The sequence below is a fragment of the Phacochoerus africanus genome, chromosome 15 (assembly GCF_016906955.1).
Source record: "Phacochoerus africanus isolate WHEZ1 chromosome 15, ROS_Pafr_v1, whole genome shotgun sequence".
Classification (NCBI taxonomy): Eukaryota; Metazoa; Chordata; class Mammalia; order Artiodactyla; family Suidae; genus Phacochoerus; species Phacochoerus africanus.
In genome coordinates, this window is record NC_062558.1 from 35655138 (window position 1) to 35676207 (window position 21070).

At 40.4% G+C, this 21070-nt stretch overlaps 1 protein-coding gene across 2 annotated transcripts in view; it reads right to left on the bottom strand.

The window, feature by feature from the left end:
- The window catches only part of FBXW8 (F-box and WD repeat domain containing 8), a 156540-nt gene that overhangs the window by 87667 nt on the left and 47803 nt on the right, over positions 1 to 21070 (bottom strand). For both annotated transcript variants that reach the window (XM_047762391.1, XM_047762392.1), the window contains exon 2: positions 13747 to 13851. In XM_047762391.1, the coding sequence (XP_047618347.1) occupies positions 13747 to 13851 (105 nt within the window). The remainder of the gene's footprint in view (positions 1 to 13746; positions 13852 to 21070) is intronic.

Sequence of the window (21070 nt, forward strand, 5' to 3'; positions counted from 1 at the left end):
GAATGCAAGGTTGGTTACATTTTTTTAAAAAATCAACATATCATATTACTAAAGACAAAAACCACATGAAGTTCTCATTTAAAAAGTATAAAATAAAAAATAAAGGAGTTCTTTATATTCAAAAAACATCTACACTGTACAAAAAAATCATGGTATGTTTCCTTTACATAATAATTTCTCCAAAGAGACCTAAAGTGATAAGGATATATATACATATATACATAAATCTGATAACATTTTCAGGTATATGTCTTTATGATTGTGCCTACTATTCAGGAAGTAATGTGATTAACAGAAAACCAGTTACAGCCGTGGAGGGTGGGGGGACAGCATCTAGTGCCAGATCTCCAACTAGCTGTGTTACTATGGAAAAGTAACTATGCTTTTCTGTACCTCTTTCCTCCTCCGTGAAATGAAGAATGGAGGTGGAGAAGTCAGATCCCAAAATGTCCCTTCAAGCACTATATTCTAGGACTTTGGGGCCCTAGTTTCCTCAACTTGAAAATGATGAGCAATATACCCACCACTGAAAGAACAAAAAGCTCACAAAAAAGTACCCTACAATGTAATTCTTTCCGCATATGTCACATAGTATTACAGACCACTACTGAAAGCACTACAGGATATACAAATTCCTTTCTATGACATCATGCTGTTTCAAATATTACTTTAATAAAGTGGTTTTATTAAAGCTATAATGGCTTTTTGCTTGCTCCATGGCAGCAGCAGAGAGTCTAGAATTTACAAAGTAAAAATCAGAAACCAAAAACTCAGCTCAACTCAGTCCCAAATTTTCTCATTTTCCAACTCAAACTGTACTAAAAATAATCATTATTACCTTACTCAACCAAAAGCATTGCAAAGCAATACTGACCAAAAGAACACTCTGATGGCACGTTAAAGTGCTGGTTTCCTTAATTACCTTTTTTTTTTTTTTTTTGCTGTATATGTGGGCATGCAAGCTCTAGGTGTAATAGTTACATCAAGTAAGTCACCCTCTGTAGGCATGGACAGGCTGCATAAAATCCACAGGATCAGAAGTTAGGACCTGGCAGCATAAAAGGCTTTTGCCACTTTTCTGAACCAAAGCATCACACTGTAATGCTGAAGGTGTCATACTAACTCAGATTTTAAACAGTTTACAAACTAAAAACGTAAAAGGTGTTGGAGATAAACTAGGCACATTTCTTCATTGCATAAATGCTCCTTAGAGCATCCCTGGCCTGCAGAAGGCTTCTGGTAAAGAGCTGACCTCCCCAAATCACTGACTCACTGCAAGACACTCTATTAGAAAGTACTTCCTTCCATTGGTTAGAAAACAAGATTCTATCTATGGCCATGGTTTTTTCTGAGTTGAAAAAAACAAAAAAAAACAAAAACAAAAAAAACCTATTCACTCTTCCACCAGACAGCTCCTTAAATGTCTGAAGGCACCCATCTTTATCCCCCCTTAGTCACTTCTTCATTGGTCTAAATACTACCCATTTTCTTCCTTCACAGGACTAGCTTTCATGGCCATTATCTCTGAAATGTACCCTAGTATTTATGCTTCTATAGCATCCCTCTCAAATGTGGTACTCAGGTCTAAACAAAATCCCACATAGAGAGACTGTCAAGTGCCATTAACAGAAGAATTTTATCAGATAGTAATTTGCTACTTCCCTTGAAGATACATCATGGCTACTGAACATATGGTGCAGAGCTTCTGGAGTCCATTTATTCTATTAATATTTAAGGCAAACAAAATGGTATAAAGACTATCACAAACACTCATGGCCTCACCACCCCACTTAGGAAATATTACCAATTATTTTAAAACTCCTATGCATCTCTCAGTGTCCACATCCCTTTCTCCCCAAGGGTAATCCCAATTTGGTATTTATCAATCTTCAGTCTTTTAAAACACACATTCTGGAGTTCCCATCATGGCTCAGTGGAAACAAATCTGACTAGCATCCATGATGACCCAGGTTCGATCCCTGGCTTCGCTCAGTGGGTTAAGGATCCAGCGTTGCCATGAGCTGTGCTATAGGTGACAGATGCAGCTCGGATCTGGCATTGCTGTGGCTGTGGTGTAGGCTGGCAGCTGTAGCTCCAACTCAACACCTAGCCTGGGAACCTCCATATGCTGTGGGTGTGGCCCTAAAAAGACAAAATAAAACAAAATAAAACACCCACAAATTTCAATTAAAAAAGTCTAATTTCTTACTCTCACACTATCATGTTTTAAACATAAATTCTTAACTTTGTAAACTTTTCATTTTTATTTTTATTTTAAGAAGTATATGAATTTTTAATTTTGAGAAACAGGGCAAAATTGCCCTCCATGGAATTAGTATCAGTTTTTTTTATTATAGTTGATTTACAATACTTTCCATCTATTTTAAATCCCAACTCACTGCATGTACCCACCTGCAGCATTTTATATCATCTTTCCATCTCTATTCTGTCATCCACTGCATTAGCTACTTCTCCCTTACATAAGTCATCTGCAAAATACAGTCTGTGGGCCTTCATGTCTTAATTATTTAAAAAAAAATTAACCGGGATGGGACTGAGGACAGAGCCTGTGGCAAACCACTAGAGCCCTCCCCCCAGGCTGTCATGGATCCACGTTAAGTAGCCCACTCTGGGCACAGCCACAGCATCAGTTACAAATCCACTTAACCACACTGTCATCCCATACTTCTCCATCTTAGCCATGAAGGCACCAGGGAAACAAACCCTCATCTGATCACAAGTGGTCAGGCAATAAAGAAAGGGAAAATGACTCAATAACACTGGAGTTCCAGTTTTGACTAGACAGAGCACCATAGTTTTATTTTTGGCACGTCTGGTCCACAGCTGAGCCTGTCCATGACACTGGGTGGTGTCTGTCCATCTGTCTGTGCCAAAGTGAGTTTCAGTACAAGGCAATCATGAAGTACAGATAGGGAAAGGCCAACATCAGCTGTGATGGAGCCAGGGTTACAACTCAAATAGCTCCAGAGCAGAGTATTTCTTCCACAGGCCCCTGGAATTCAGGGTTAAATAAAATATAAGGGTAAACACAGACAACCTTTATGGCTTCTTAAAAGGGCATAGTGCTAACTAAACATAAGGTAGTTTACTCTGATCTTTGGGATACCTCAGCTCTTTTTTGTAAAAACCATGAAATGTAAAATGTTGGAGAAATTATCAAATATAACTACTGGATGAAAGACTCAGAATAGCTAAGATATCATGTAAATGTAGGTCATTATTTCATTACATAGACCAGCACTTCCGAAAGCATGAAACATGTTCAATAGAACAGCAGCTCCTCAGGGTATTAGTAAGGTTTTGTTTTTTTTTTTTTTTTTTTTTTTTTTGCTTTTTAGGGCCACACCCATGACATGTGGAAGCTCCCAGGCTAGGGGTCAAATTGAAGCTACACCTGCTGACCTACACCACAGCCAAAGAAACACAGGACTCAAGCCATGTCTACGACCTATGCCACAGCTCACGGCAATGCTGGATCCCCAACCCACTGAGCAAGGCCAGGGGTCAAACCCGCATCCTCATGGATACCAATTGGATTCGTACCCGCTGCGCCACAACAGCAACTCCAATAAGTTACTTTAAAAAAAAAAAAAATTTAAAGGATTTTAATTTTTTCCATTATAGCTGGTTTACAGTGTTCTGTCAATTTTCTACTGTACAAGGTGACCCAGTCACACATTATATATATACATTCTTTTTCTCACATTATCCTCCATCACAAGTGACTAGATATAATTCCCAGTGCTATACAGCAGGATCTCATTGCTTACCCATTCCAAAGGCAATAGTTTGCATCTATTAACCCCAGATTCCCAGTCCATCCCATTCCCTCCCCCTCCCCCTCGGCAACCACAAATCTGTTCTCCAAGTCCATGAGTTTCTTTTCTATGGAAAGGTTCATTTGTGCAGTATATTAGACTCCAGACATAAGTGATATCATATAGTATTTGTCTTTCTCTGACTTACTTCACTTAGTATGAGAGTCTCTAGTTCTATGTTGCTACAAATGGTATTATTTTGTTCTTTTCTATGGCTGAGTAGTATTCCACTGTGTATATATACCACATTTTCTTAATCCATTCATCTGTCTGTGGACATTTAGGTTGTTTCCATGTCTTGGCTATTGTGAATATTGCTGCAATGAACATACAGATGCATGTGTCTTTTTCAAGGAAAGTTTTGTCTGGATATATGCCCAAGAGTGGGATTGCTGGGTCATACGGTAGTTGTATATTTAGTTTTCTGAGGTACCTCCATACTGTTTTCCATAGTGGTTGTACCTATTTACATTCCCACCAACAGTGAAGGAGGGTTCCCTTTTCTCCACACCCTCTCTAGCATTTGTTATTTGTGGACTTACTCATGATGGCTATTCTCACAGGTATGAGGTGGTACCTCATAGAAGTTTTGATTTGCATTTCTCTAATCATCAGTGATGTTGAGCATTTTTTTCATGTGCTTGTTGGCCATCTGTTTATCCTAATAAGTTACTTTTAAAAAAGATTCCATGGTCACATGAGTTTAGAGAATACTGGTTTGAACAAAACTGAGCAGGGTTCTTCACTGCAGAACTTCTCAGAGCTTTTAACAGATATGTGCTGCACACTCCTAAGAAGGAGATATAAGAAAGTTGCATTCCTCCAGCTTATCTGGCTCCTGAACTCTTCTTGCAAGAAGGGCCTCAAAATTCCAGGGCTCTCCAGAAGATATCTTAGAGAACAGCGACATGGGTTATTGGTCTACAGATTTAAGCTATATGTTGGGCACTAACTGCATACTGGGCACTAAGGCCAGCAATTCTCATCCACTTTCCACCTCAAGCTACCAAACTGACACCTTTTGTAGGTGGGTGACATACCATGGATGTGCCCAGAGTCTAGGCTGCCTTCCTAGGTATCACTGAAGAAGCTAGAGGTGAAAAGCTTTGGTCTCCGGCTTTACAGTGAGGTTAGATCACAAGACTCCCCAAATAGGGGGCAATCTTTTAAATTTTGACAGTCCAAAAATCAGTTACGAGGCTGCAGCGGCTCCTTTGTTAGATGGAGCTAGTGAATCATCAGCATTTCAGAATCCAAATTCAATGCTCAGTGAATATCTCAATTAAATTAAACAATCAGGATAAGTTTTCATAAGAACTAAACTGTATAAATTACAACCACTTTAAAACAGAGAAACTGGAGTTCCCATTGTGGCTCAGCAGGTTATAAGCCCGACTAATATCCATGAGGATGCCGGTTTGATCCCTGGCCTCATTCAATGGGTTAAGGATCTGGTGCTGCTGTGAGCTGTGGTGTAGGTCACAGATGAGGCTCGGATCCCTCATTCCTGTGGCTGTGGCTGGCAGTTGCAGCTCTGATTGGACCCCTAGCCTGGAAACTTCCACATGCTGCAGATGCAGCCCTAAAAAGACAAAAAGGAAAAACTGAGACTTTCAAGAGGTCTCAAATATGTTATACCTTCAAAACCTTGGAAGCTGAAAACATTTTTTTTTTATCAGCTTCAAAGAAAATGCCAAGTAATCTTAAATAACACAATCTGAAGTTTGTACAACAGGGTTATGGGATGAAAACCTAACAACAAGAAGTTGACGTTTCCGTGTATCACCCCCACTGCTAACCCCCAGATCACAGGGCTTCTTCTGCAGAAAATAATATTCAGGATAAAGTTTAAATCTTGGATAAGAAACAATAAAGCTCCCTAAGGGATTTATAAAAGCTAGAGGTGAGAATTACTTCTAAAAAGGGATCAGGATTGTACCTACAATTAGGTATTAAACACAGAAATGTGCCAACGATTTCTTAAGCAAACTATAAAAGGAGGGCTGCCTTTTTATTCTTTTTTTAAAGAGAACAAAAACAACAGGTTTTAAGAATTTAATCCTGAAGGGGAAAAAAAAATCAACAAGAAAAAGACCTAGTCAAACCTTTAAACTTTTTTAAAACAAGTAAATTTGAAAGAGTCTCACCAAAAGGAAATATAGTAGTTTTGATTTCTTAAATTACATTAAATCTAGAAAGTTTACAAGCATCAATTTTCCAAAGCCCTAACTTTAATATAGCAGGATTGGAATGGCCCTGCCTAGTAAAAGCCCCACTGAGTGAGTCTCAGCTGCAAGAATTTGCTAATAAAAGTGTCTCCAGCATTGTGCTTTATAGCACCACTATGAATTGCAGCATTAAAAAAAAAAATCCCTTGGCTCAAAAACTAACTTTATTAACTCTGCCTGGATTAGGGTTACCAGTGAGGACCACAACAGGGGGAAGGTGTCATTGTTCCAGTTACACACTGATACACGAAGAACACACAGTACTCAGACAGCTGTATACAGACTCATTATCAAATTTCTCTCCTTCCCATTCACTCTTGAACACACTCACTCTTGCCCCTGCCACACCACCAACATCCAATTGCTAAATCGAACAGTCATTTCTTAGTCCTCCTCTCACTTGACTACCAGCACTGCTTATCATCTTTGATCACCTTCACCTCCTAGAAAACTTTTTCCCCTTAGTTCAGGGAACTATGCATGCTGAGTTTTCTTCCCATCTCACAGGTACCACCTTCTTGGTCTCCTTAGCATCTAATCTCCCTGGTGTGCCAAGCTCAACCCCCTCTATCTACACTAGCTTCCCTGATGGTCCTGGTCAGTTTCCTGGCTTTAAATACCATCATGTGCTGACAGCTTCCAAATTTACATCTTCAGCTTCCAAATTAACACCTTCAACCCAGAACTCATCTGCAACCTCACATCCAAGTACTGATCTCCCCCTCAAACTTGCTCAACCCACTGTTTCCCCCTCATCAGTAACAGCAACCTTATCCATCCAGCTTCTAAAGCTAGACACCCTGAAGTCCTGTTGACTCTTCTTTCTCTCCCCACACCCATTCCATCAGCAACCCTGATTCCACCCACTTCTACCAGCATAGTCCTGGTCCAAACCACCACGTGATCTTGGTAGCCTTCAAACTGCTCTCCTTGATGCCAGCCTTGTCTCCCCGCATTTTCTTCACATAGCAACGAAGATGATCCCTTAAGTCAGACTTTGTCACTCCTCTGCTTAAAACACTTCAATGGGAGTTCTCGTCGTGGCTCAGTGGTAACAAACCCAACTAGTATCCATGAGGACTTGGGTTCAATCCCTGGCCTTGCTCAGTGGGTTAAGGATCCGGCATTGCCGAACTTCCATACGCTGCTGGTGCAGCCCTAAAAAGACAAAAAAAAAAAAAACACAACAACAACAAAACAAAAAAACCCACTTCAATGGCTTCCCATCTCATTCAGAGTAAAAGATCAAGTTCTGTTAAAAGATTAAGTACCTTTTGAATTTGGATTAGCTCTCCTTCTCTCATGAGCATCTGCACTCTACATCCCTGTATTAGTTTCCTATTGATATTCTAACAACTTATCACAAATCTGTAAGTTAAAATAACACATTTATTCTCTTACAGTTCTGGAGGCCAGAAATCTAAAATCAAGGTGTTAGCAGCTGGGTTGCAGTCCTTCTGGAGGCTTCAGAGGACAATCTGTTTCCTTAACTTTTCCAGGTTTAAAAGGACACCTACATTCCTTGGCTTATGCCCTCTTCCTCCATTTTCAAAGCCAGCAAGGTAGGACCTCTCCTCCCTGACCTCTTGCCTCCCTCTAAGGAGCTTTGTAATTACATTGAATCCACCTGGATAATCCAAGCTAATCACCCCATCTCAAGATCCTTAATTTACACCTGCAAAGGTCCATTTACCATAAAAAGGTAACATTCACAGGTCTGAGGTTTGACATGAACATCTTTGGGAAGCCGTCATCCAGCTACCACAAGCCACTCTGACTTTAGTGCTCAAACACAACAGGTGTGCTCACCTTACGCCTTTGTACTTGCTACTCATCTTTGCTAGAGATCAGCACAGGCTGCCCTTTCCCTCCTTCAGGTCTCTGCTCAAAGGTCACTTTCTCCATCAAGTCTTCCCTGGCCACTTAAAACTGCAACCCCAACATCTCCGCTGCCTTATTTTTCTCCATGGCATTTCTCACCCTCTTATACAGCCTGTATTTAATGATGTATTTGCTGCATATAATGTAAAGCTTTCTAAAAGGCAGAGGTTTTTTATGTCTTGTTCACTGCTCTATTCACTGTCTAGAATAGTACATGCACATAGTACAAATAACTCTGCAAATAACTCAGTGGGAAGAATAAGTCCAACTTTTTTAAAGTTCAACACTTCAAAAAACTAGAATGTTTTTATTTTCAAAGGTCAGCTCCTCACAGGTTCTGGCGTCAGGAGGCCCTGACTTTTTTATTCAACTCTCTCTTGCTTTATTTTTTTATTTTTTTATTTTATTTTTTTTTTATTTTTTATTTTTTGTCTTTTTAGGGCAGAACCCTAAAAAGGGGTTGAATTGGAGCTGTAGCTGCCGGCCTACACCACAGCCACAGCAATCCTTAACCCACTGAGGGAGGCCAGGGATCGAACCTGCATCCTCAAGGATGCTAGTGAGATTTGTTTCTGCTGAGTCACAACAGATTTGCTTTCTGATTTTTCTCTTTTAAATTTTAGTACAGGAAATTTCAGTCACACAAAATAAATTGAACAGGATAAAAAACTCCCAAGTCCCCATTACTCTGTTGAAATTATATCAGTACTTTGCCATTCTTGTTTCAGCTAGCTCCCCATCTTTTTTCTGGAGTTGCTTTGCTCTTCCCTAACTCCTTTTAGAAGAGGCACTCATTGCAACCTGGCGAACTCAAAGAAAATTCCTGTGAGTTCTTGGCGTATATTCCTGGGGGCAAAGGTGGAAGTTAAGAACTAAGGGAATCCTGCCAGCAGCTATAGGTCCTCAAAATCATTTCTGCACTGAAAATCAACCCAGCCATGCTTGGCTCTAACTTCCTGACTTTTAAAGATGTCATTAAGATCTGCAGCTAAAAAAACTCAGATTTTAGTTTCTCCTATTTAGACATCTGGGAAGATCATAAGACTGTATTTTCCTTGAAACTTGAAGTATCATAATCTAATATACTGGGCTTTAGTTCCAGAATTACTTATTTATTTTAGTAACACCTACTTCTTCCTTGCCAGTTTTATTATAAATCTTGTTTTTAACCTCTCCTTCCCTCTTTTTCTTTATTACATTCTTTAGGCACATTTTCCTACCTTTTACTTGAAAAGCATGGTCTTGTTTGCAGTCCAATTTCTAAAATTATACATTAGGCGTTCCTGTCGTGGCTCAATGGTAGTAAACCCAACTAGTATCCATGAGGACTCAGGTTCAATCCCTGGCCTCGCTCAATGGGTTAAGGATCCCGAGTTGCCATGAGCTATGGCATAGGTCACAGATGTGGCTCTGATCTGCTGCTGTTGTGGCTGTGGCATAGGCCAGCAGTTGTAGCTCTGATTCAACCCCTAGCCTAGGAACTTCCATATCCCATGAGTGGGGCCCTAAAAGGACAATAATTAATTAAATTACACATTTGGAAATACACATAACTAAAATATACGTTAAAGTGAAAATAAGAAAATAAAATTATAGAGATAGAGAACAAATTTGCTGTTGTCAGGGGTTAGGGATAGGGAAGGTGTGGCTTTAAAAGAGTAGCAGGATTCTTGTGATTGAAGTTCTGTTTCTTGCTTGTGTGCTCACTCAAATCTACAAATGTAATAAAACTGCACAGAACTAAATACACACAAATAAGTTCCTGTTAAACTGGTGAAATTTGAGTGTTGATTCCTGGTTTTGATACTATGCTACCTACATACAGTTCTGCAAGACATTACCAATGAAAGAAACTGAGGAAAGGGTACACAGAACTTCTCTGTACTATTTTTTGCAACTTCCCATGGATTTATAATGACTTTTACATGTTTTTGGGTTTTTTTTTTTTTTTTTCGTTTTTGGCCATATCCTTGTCAGGGCTAAGTTCCTGGGCCAGGGAACAAACTCAAGCAACAGCTGCAACCCAAGCCACTGCAGCGACAACACTTGATCCTTAACCCACTGGGCCACAAGAGAACTCTTGACTTTTCCAGGTTTTGTTTGTCTTTTTTTTTAGGGCCATACCCGTGGCATATGGAAGTTCCCTGGCTGGGTTGGAATTGGAGCTGCAACTAAACCTACACCACAGCTCACAGCAATGCAGGATCCTTAACCCACTGAGAGAGGCCAGAGATCATAGCCACAACCTCAAGGATATTAGCTGGTTCTTTACTACACAGCCACAATGTGAACTCCCTGAATTTTCCAGTATTTTAAATGAATATTGGTAAATACCTAAAAACCTTTGCTTCTTAGGATTACTCATGTTGCAATTTACCAGCACACTTTTCTCATAAAAACCAATTTAATAATTTTAAAAAGTGACAATTTTGTAACTGTTATTTTAAAATGCTACCCTATAAAGTGCCTGGAAATCCTGTGGGCATACATACAAAAAAGAACATAAAATTATAAATAGTAAAATGATAAACTGCTCAATGAAATGCCCCAAGCATAACTGCTGACTAGAAGCCACAACAGTTGAGACATTTTAGTGTGGACCTGTCCCACGGAGATACTAAATGCCTCAGGGACAACCATGGAGAGCAAGGAGCTAGAGAGGTCAGCATCAAGAGAACACAAGGATCACAAAGTAGGAGGACTTTAGCTCTGAAGCCTAAAGCCTCACAAAGCAGAAAAGAGAGGGGGTTGCTGCACAGAGACAAAGTCAGAGCCAAATCAGTTCTCCAGCGCAGTCTGTGGCATAATGAAATCTCAGAAGTCCTCCGCAATCAGGGTTCCTTACTGTTAGTCAGTTACCAATTTGGCATAAAGATCTAAGCAAGAAAGTTTTCTCCAAGGGCACACATATAGTTCAAGTGCCAATTCCAAATAACTGGCCCAACCAATTTCACTGAAATCCCAAGGCAGCTAGATTAAAGGAGAACCAGAGAGAAAGAGCAAGACAGAGAATGAGCCACCTCTAAAATAAAATCATAAAGCAGCAGGACATTCCATTCAACAGAAGGCCCTTTCCCCTGTTTCAAAAATAAAAACACCATGAGAAATAAATGAAAATGGCTACTTATTTTTATTACTTTGTGCTTTTATTTTAATGCTTGAAAAAAGAAAAACAAAAAACAAAAAAAACCAAAGCCAAGTCTACAAATTACTGACCATCTAACTGTCATCTTGATGCAAAGCTCTATGAAAAAAAATCCTGGCTTCGCAGATCAGAGCCACCTCAGGGGTTCTGTTTAAGGATATTTTCTATTCTCATACATGTACTCTAAAAATTAGTTTCAACAACAACAACAAAAGCCCCAATCCAAATGGCCCAAGAGGGAAGAGTTCTGGTGGACAATTGGACTACTGTGTTGCAAATTAAACTGTTCACACCTGCAGAATAATCTCACCAGCATAACCAATCTACCCTGGAATGCAGCCACATTGTACCAAAAAGGGGGTCTCTTCTTCCACCAGATCCTATCTTTCACTGATAAACTCTTTGGATGAGAAAACCAGCAGCAGATGTGAAAGCCACATGGCCCTCTACAAACCAGGAGAGCAAAAAGCAATGTTTAAAAAAAAAAAAAAAAAAGATTCCTTAAACAGCAGCTCCCTATCAAGAATGAAGATTTTATCATCTAAGGCTGTCTTTGTGGAAAGCTAGCTATTAGTCCCTGTTCCAAGACTTTGGCTAACTGCATCAGGCTGGAATCCAGGAGCTGGACTCATTTAGCTACACCCTTGTTTTCAACTTTTGGGAGCAGAGCCAATGTGTAAAGTTAGAATATAACAAATCCAATTTCCATGGGAAAGAAGACACTGTAGGTACTCTTAGTTAATGCAATCAATAGGCTCTGAGCATGGTTTACACTTCAAACATTTTTGTGAATTTCAGCCTCTGAATAATTTCTTCTATCATTTCCTAAAGATTCCACACTCTGCATCAAAAAATTTTGTCAACACCCCCTCTTAAGTGATACTGTAGCCATCAAGAATGATAAAAAACCTTTTCACATTTATATTTATGCAGAAAAATAATTTTGATTAAGCAAAATGCTTTGTATTAGGGATATATGGCAAAACCATAATAGGGAAATAGAGTAAAACCAGAAATTTTCTAAACTGTCCTATATTTTATGTCATTTCACTGAATTGCCATAGAGTCAGCAAGCTCTACCGTTTAAGTGTGGCTATAGTTTTCTCCACTCTCAAAACTGCCTTAATATTTTTAACTTCATGTTCATGGTAGTGCTTTGGACTCTGCACCAGTAGTTCTCCTAACACTCAATTTCACCAAACCCTTTCTTCTGAAGGTACAGAAACTTGTATCATATGCATTATAGAATCCAGGGATGGGAAATGGTAACCACTAAACAAATTATTTCTTTAGCTGTTATGGGCAATGGATACTCCAGAGTCTTCTGGGGAACACAGTTGTCCATGAAAAGCCACATGAGGAGTTCCCATTGCAGCGCAGTAGAAACACATCCGACTAGTATTCATGAGGATGTGGGTTCCATCCTTGGCCTCACTCAGTGGGTCGGGGAATCCTGCGCTGCTGTGAGCTGTGGTGTGGCTAGGATCCTGCATGCCTGAGGCTGTGGTATAGGCCAGCAGCTTTAGCTCCAACTTGACCCCTAGCCTGGGAACTTCCATATGCCACGGGTGCAGCCCTAAAAAGCCAAAAAAAAAAAAAAGCCACATGGTCAGTAATCAATAATCATATACACATTTAACTTATGAGAAATTAGACACAAAGAGAACACAAGACTAATTTTAATGGCATAAACATTGTCTCTTATTTATTTCTTTAAATTTTTGTAGCTGCACCCACAGCATATGGAAGTGCCCAGGCCAGGCAATGAATCCAAGCTGCAACCGCAACCTACACCACAGCAGCGGCAACGCCAGTTCCTTTAACCCAGTGCCCCAGGCCAGGGATCCAACCCGAACCTCAGCAGCAACTTGAGCTGCTGCAGTTGGATTCTTAACCATTGCGCCACAGTGGGAAATCCAACACTTGCCTCTTAAAGCATGGCTAAAGCCACTCAGACATCACCTGGTAGAAATGCAGACTATGGGGCCCCACCCTGCACCTCCTGAATCCCAATTTGCATTTTATCAAGATGCTCTGTGATTCACGCATACGATCAACTCCAGTCTAGACTGTATCTCCCACTCTCATCCATGGGCATGTGCCCCAGAGTAGGCATGAGATGGGTGACCCTGATCTCCAATTCCCTCAATGGGTATCAGCTCTCACATGCCTCGCGCCTCATGAAGCAGTATTCTGGTGTTTGAAGGGTAATTTGGACTATACGGTGGAACATGACTTCACTGCTTTGTCCCCAGGCTGACTCTCAGCTTCCAACCTAATGACTGGCTTGACTGGACCAAGGCCTCTCAATTTTGCATTAGAAACGGTGAGGAGATTAACAGTTCAGACGATCACGGTAAAGGCTGAGCACAGTGTTGTCAGCCCAAGCATGCTACCACAGGTCAGCCATAACTCAGACTGCAGGGAGAACACAGCTCTGGGGTGGATGGTCACAAAAAGATAAATACCACATGGTGATGTGGAATACAATCATTTAAGTTCAAGGTTGCTCTCCTTCAAGTAAAGCTGCTATCCGATCCATTAATTCTTTAAAGTTTGCCATTCTGTTAAGAAAATTATTGCTATGGAGGAGCTTCCTATATTTGAATTACACATGTAGGTAAATATGAATGGTCCATTAATGACAGCTTACCTGTGCGCACCTTCCTAGTTCTTTCCTGTCCAGATACTGAAATATATTGATTGCCACTTCGTAAGGCAGTTGGCTATCAAAGAAGGGCACGTCATCCATTTCATTCTGAGAAGGAAAAAAGAAAAGAAATAAGCTTACAATTCTGAGATATGAAAATGCACATATTTACAGGTCCTTTAAGTTACTGGCAATAGTCTGAGGTGGTGACAAGAGATGATGCTGATTCCCAGGAGCGAAGCATGCTCACTATTCCTGGGAGCACAGTCACTGAACTCATTCAGAACTTCACAGCCGCTCTCAGTTCTCCCACCCCCACAAGCCCCACCTTCCTCACATTCATGTATCAACTCCATAGAACCAACTCCCGTACTGCTTCAAGACAGAGAAGCAAGGGTGCCATCTCACAACCTGGGGTATGCCACAGGAGTCAACGCCAAAGTTTGTGGAAAGCCTCTCAGCTTCTAAGGAAAGGTGAGGAGAGGCAGCCAAGAAAGAGCCTTGAAATCAGGGAGGCCACTGGTCCTCCCAGGACAACAGCTACCCACCCCCAGCTTGGAGGGGAGTGAGCGCCCACAGTGCAGAAGTGCTGACCTAGGTCGCTCAAGTGTTTTTCATCAAGAAGAGGGGAAAGGGCTGTGAACATGAGCAATAGGTAAATAAACAAAGTGCTGTCTTGAGTAAGGTGAGCTCCATCTCCCCTTGGCCACTGGAGAAGCACAAGGTTGCCTAACGTGCTCAGGAGCTCGAGCTGGTTAACCTGAGTGAGCCAGTGCAAACAAAGCACTTCTTTGGTGTCATTTATTAATGCAGAGAAATTAGAGCTTGCCTGCCTTTGGATAAGCAATTAGGGATGAGGTAACAGGCTTTATTTGAGAGATAAGGCTGTCATGATGATCCTGGTAGCACAAAGAAATATGAGTGTGAAACAGAAAAAAGGCCAAGTGTGCATACGTATCCCTCTGCCTGTTCTCGAATCTACCTGCCAAAGCACACTTTGGTGTGCGCTTCTGTAAAGCTAGGGAAAGCAGTGCTCTTTGTCCCAATAGAACTTAATACAATTCATTTTTAATAAGCTTTGGCTGACATCAGTGACTTTCTGGTTGCAAACAAATTATTAATTCACCACTGAAATATAACAGTTGTATACTGCAAAGCTGCGTGAAAAGTCTCAGCATTTTTAAGGGAGTGTGAGCACTGACTTAAATCCTACCGAGCAACAGAGTGAAGATTTTTCTGGAATCATGTTTCCATTCATATAAGAGTCTCGGGACTAAAAGATAATCCAGGGCATAAGAAGGTAATGTATTCAAAAACAGCTCAAGGCTAAGCATGAAGGCCAAGAAAGATCTCTAGAGGAAAAAAGAAGAGCTGACAGTTCTCTGTGGGTAAAGAAAGAACAGAATGTTAAATCAGGACAGAAGTGTTGGCTGTACAGAAAACAACAGGAAAAAAAAAATCTGCAAGTATAATTGGAAGACAAAGGGATCCTGGCCTAAAAAAATAATGAAAAGTCATTGGTCTCATGTCAGGCGAGGCCCGCTCCTACAGCTAATCGTCTTTACTCATCCTCATCGAGAAAAAGAGGCATCATTTTCTCTCTGCCCAGATCCAACTTGAGACTCATTATCAAAACCGTGGAGGGAGTCGAGGAAAGCACACACAGTAAGAGACTATCACTCACAGCCCTGGACTTCCTTTTGCTTTCTCTTCTGGATTACGTGAGTACCAGGAAAGGCGGAGGTCTACCTTATCCACCTGGTAAAGAAGCGAGAAATATGTTCCTTGTCCTCATACAAGCAGAATAAAGGCAAAGAAAAGTCCACGCTCATGCAATCTGAACTCATATTTATCTTTTTTTTTTTTCCACTGCCAGAGATGTGCCAGGCATTGCTTTCTTCCATCAGTCCCTTTGGGACTCACTGTAAAGTGGTGTCTGGACTTGGTGTTACTGCAATGAAGCGTGAGCAATCATCTCTGCTTTCAGTTTTGCTGGGGCCAAAAAGTCACACTTCCAGTGTCAGGAGCCTTCTCCCTTCTGCCTACTGAATTGGCCACTTCTCTATTCTCATCCTAGAAATAATACGTCTGCCTTAGTATACTTCAAACTCTGCCACCATCCTCCTTGATCCCAACTCCTATGATCTCTGGGATGCAGTACAACATGGAAGTTTAGAGCACAGAATCAAACTGATCATACTGGTTCTGCCATCTGACTAGCCATGAGTCCAAGTTAACTGTGTCTGACTCTCAGCTTCCTCATCTATAAAACAGATATGAACATACCTATTAAGTTACTCATAGAGCAGTTAAAAGAGTAAAATGAAATATACATGGAAAGGGCTTGGTGCAAGTACCAAGGCTAAGCATGTAACAATTGATTGTTAATACTACTATTTTCTTTCCTTGAGTGGCAATCCACGTCCCTTTATTGTCCTTCAGCAAATATTTGTTGACTAGGTCCACATTTCATGTAACCCCCACACCAGCTTGCTGTTTATACAGAAAGTTGTCTTCCCTTGTCATATGATACACAGACGTTAGCTGATGATAGTAGAAAGGGGATGGTACAGCAGAGGCTACCATTCAGGAGTCTCAACAATCAAGTATCCACACAACAAGGTCTTTTCCAAGAGGATTCTTAAAAAAGAATCATCAGTTTTAAAAAGGTTATACCGCAGTAACAACTACAGAAGGATCTGTTCTAGTGCACAGCAGATGAAAAGGAGGCAGCCAACAGGGTGTGAATGACCAGACAGGGGTGTTAGGGCCCCCCCACCAACAAACCATCAGAGATGCCATGCTGCTTTCACTGTTAACACACTGGTTGCAACGGTTCTTATCATTTGTAAGTTCTGAAGGGCAAGAACTGCTTCAAAGAGCTGAATTACAATTAATTTTAATTAAAATTACATCTAAACTCCAAAATGATGGTCAATCCCAAAGCGATCACATCCCGGACTCTTTCCTGTAAATGACTTTTCCTGTTGCTACCACTAGTTGGGGAATGGCAGGAAAACAACACAAACCTGAGAAAGGTCCATATCTCTATATCTTAAGAGATATGTAGACCCACAAGATCAGGAGACCAAATGCTCTAATTTTATGTTGCACACTTGCAATCTTTTGACAAGACATTCCATCATTGGCTCCTGTAGTGAGTGCTGTGAAGAGTGCTCAGATGTCCCCTCTGTATCCACAACATTTATTCCCCCAGATGCCCAGAATGCTGTCTGCTGTCTGTCACCGGCTCATAGCTAGTACCTTTCAAGGCACTGCCCTTTCCCAAAAAAGCTGCTTCATTCAAAGTTACACTCCTTCCTCAAGGGCAGTGTGCATCCAATGACCAGTCTTTTTGTTTGTTTAGGGCTGCACCTGCAGAATATGGAAGTTTGCAGGCTAGGGGTTGAATGGGAGCTATAGCTGTGGGCCTACACCACAGCCACAGCAACACCAGATCCAAACTGCGTCTGCAACCTATACCACAGCTCACAGCAATGGGAGATCCTTAACCCACTGAGCGAGGCCAGGGATCAAACCCTCATCCTCATGGATCCTAGTTGGGTTTGTTACCTGATGAGCCACACGATGGGAACTCCCATCCAATGACTACTCAATAACTAAGTACAAAGACCTCAATTTGGGACTTCTCAGAAAGGCCAAACCACGAAACCACCTCCATGCAGATTTCTATATCAGAGTCTGTTTCACAGAAAATCCAACCTTTATTCCCAAATAGTCCTGTGTTCAACATATTCCCAAAGGTTCTTATATACAACTCCAGAGACATTAATCTAGGTAACCCACTTCCCTTTCTAAGAAGAAGGCTACAATGGAATGCAGGTAAATTTAGTGATGTCTATTATACCAAAAAAAAAACAAATAAAGCTAGAGTAGTTTCAAGGTTAAGTAAATAACTCATAAACTTCACTTTGTTATTATTAGTAAAATCACCTGGGAAACACTTTACAAATGATTGAGAGTTATGAGCGTGTTTGACCCCATGATTGAAATGCAATTTTTTATAGGTACACATGATTTGACAAGGATGCAGTGCCACATCCTGGACAGAGGCTGTAGCCCAGTAACCACATATACCTTAATAGCAGCAGCAAGATCTTAAGTGCTCTCATTTGGCACTTCCCATAAGTCATAAATATAAGACAAAAAAAATATTATTTGCTGTTTGTGTGTGGAGAAATACCTTGCCATCTAAAGGGTGCTAACAGACTTCCACCTAAGCTGTTTTGAAGCCTACAGCTACCCAAAAAATTATGGGCCACATTAACCAATTATATCTACAGTGACTTCAACATGGAAATGGACATGACAGCATTTCAGAAACTAAGCTATTCCAAGAAGAAAAAGAGATTAAAGATACTGAAAATATCATTATAGGGAAACTTGGTGATATTATAAAAATTTCACTATGACTACAACATTTAGAGAATAATTTAGAATGGCCAATTTCTTTTTTCCCCACTGTACAGCGTGGGAATCAAGTTACCTTTACACGTACACATTTTTTTCCCACCCTTTGTTCTGTTGCAATATGAGTATCTAGACATAGTTCTCAATGCTACTCAGCGGGATCTCCTTGTAAATCTATTCTAAGTTGTGTCTGATAAGCCCAAGCTCCCGATCCCTCCCACTCCCTCCCCCTCCCATCAGGCAGCCACAAGTCTGCTTTCCAAGTCCATGATTTTCTTTTCTGTGGAGATGTTCATTTGTGCTGGATATTAGATTCCAGTTATAAGTGATATCATATGGTATTTGTCTTTGTCTTTCTGGCTCATTTCACTTAGTATGAGATTCTCTAGTTCCATCCAAGTTGCTGTAAATGGCATTACGTCATTCTTTTTTATGGCTGAGTAGTATTCCATTGTGTATATATACCCCCTCTTCCGAATCCAATCATCTGTTGATGGACATTTGGGTTGTTTCCATGTCCTGGCTATTGTGAATAGTGCTGCAATGAACATGCAGCTGCATGTGTCTCTTTTAAGTAGAGTTTTGTCTGGATATATGCCCAAGAATGGGATTGTGGGGTCATATAGGCTTCTAAGGTACCTCCAAACTGTTCTCCATAGTGGCTGTACCAGTTTACATTCCCACCAACAGTGCAGGAGGGTTCCCTTTTCTCCATAGCCCCTTTTTATTTGTGGACTTACTAATGATGGCCATTCTGACTGGTGTGAGGTGATATCTCATGGTAGTTTTGATTTGCATTTCCCTTACAATCAGCAATGTTGAGCATTTTTTCATGTGTTTGCTGGCCATCTGTGTATCTTCCTTGGAGAACAGTCTCTTCAGGTCTTTTGCCCATTTTTCCATTGGTTGATTGGCTTTTTTGCTGTTGAGTTGTATAAGTTGCTTATATATTCTAGAGATTAAGCCCTTGTCCATTGCATCATTTGACACTATTTTCTCCCATTCTGTAAGTTGTCTTTTTGTTTCCTTTTGGGTTTCCTTTAGTGTGCAAAAGCTTGTCAGTTTGATGAGGTCCCACGGGTTTATTTTTGCTCTTATTTCTATTGCTTTGGGAGACTGACCTGAGAAAATGTTCATGATGTTGATGTCAGAGTGTTTTGCCTATGTTCTCTTCTAGGAGATTGATGGTGTCCTGTCTTATATTTAAGTCTTTCAGCCATTTGGAGTTTACTTTTGTGCATGGTATGAGGGTGTGTTCTAATTTCATTGCTTTGCATGCAGCTGTCCAGGTTTCCCAGCAATGCTTGCTGAATAGACTTTCTTTTTCCCATTTTATGTTCTTGCCTCCTTTGTCAAAGATTAATTGACCACAGGTGTCAGGGTTTATTTCCGGGTTCTCTATTCTGTTCCATTGGTCTGTCTGTTTTGATACCAGTACCATACTGTTTTGATGACTGGCTTTGTAACATTTCTTGAAGTCTGGGAAAATTATGCCCCCTGCTTAGTTTTTGTTTCTCAGGATTGCTTTGGCAATTCTGGGTCTTTTGTTGTTCCATATAAATTTTTGGATTGTTTGTTCTAGTTCTATGAAAAATGTCATGGGTAATTTGATAGGGATTGCATTGAATCTGTAGATTGCTTTGGGTAGTATGGTAGAATGGCCAAATTTATGCTACAGAAGACCAGTAAATTTAAAAGTATTAACATTCTTTCAGATTTAAAGAAAAATATCCTTTTGACAACATACATCCTGGCTTTTAATCTTTTTGTAATGGTTCAAATATTGATTTTCTACCCACTATTAGTGACTTCTGTCCTGTATATACATCAAAATATTTTGGAGAGTGTGTATGTGTGTTTCAAACCAAAAGCCACTTCTGTTCTGTATTATACATCAAAACATCTTGGAGGGGTGTGTGTGTGTTTCAAACCAAAGGCCCAGGGTCTCACTCAGACCTGTTGCCCCAAATTCTCAGGGGCAGGGCTCAAGCATCTGTTCCTCAGGAATCCTCATGCAAACCAAAAGTTGAGAACCACAACCCTAACTTATGGACAGATATAAAAATCAACCCTTTCCCAATTGAGCCAAAAAAAAAAAAAAAAACCACAAAAGGGTCATGTTACTTTGTTAATTCAAAGTCAGTGAATACTAGATTTTCCCAAAGTCTACTGGACTTACTCCAAAAATGCTAAAAGAAATTGCAAATAGATCCATCCCCAGGGAGGTTGATTTGTACTCTTATGTGCTAATGTAAGACTAATTCTGTAAATGGATTGGTTTTGTGCCGTACTGTTAGAAATTTAATCTGTCTTCTCTTGTTTAGTAGAAGAAGGGATAATTACTAAGAGCCAAATCAGTAAAAAGTGAAGAAACTGACTTAAGATCTGTTCCCAATGTACATTTCCAGGGCAAACAGAACACGAAAGATCTCTCTAGATGGTGTTTTAAGAAACTGAGAAAAGCACCGCGAGTTCAAACAATAGATACATAACATTTCTGCTAAATCTGCCACTGAAAGAAGACTGTTTTCTAAAGGAATTTATCTCAACTTTCCACATACAGCTAAAGAGGAGAGCAGACCCACACAATCTCAACCAGAAGGAATGGATGAGTTCCAGTTTCACCTGCATTTTCTTTAAAATAAAATTGGTTGATTGGGGGGGGGGGGCTCCAAAACACTTTTTCAAGATAAACAGGCATTCATTTACATTCCCAAATGTGTCTCAAAACACATGTTCTTATTTATACAAAGGAAAAAAAAAATGACAGAAGTCCACCAAAATGTTATCAGCTGTAGTCCCTGAGCAATGACATTACAAGAGATTTTTGTTTTCATCTATTCTTTGATTTCCCTCAATATTTTTACAATGACCATGTGATACTTCCACAATGAAA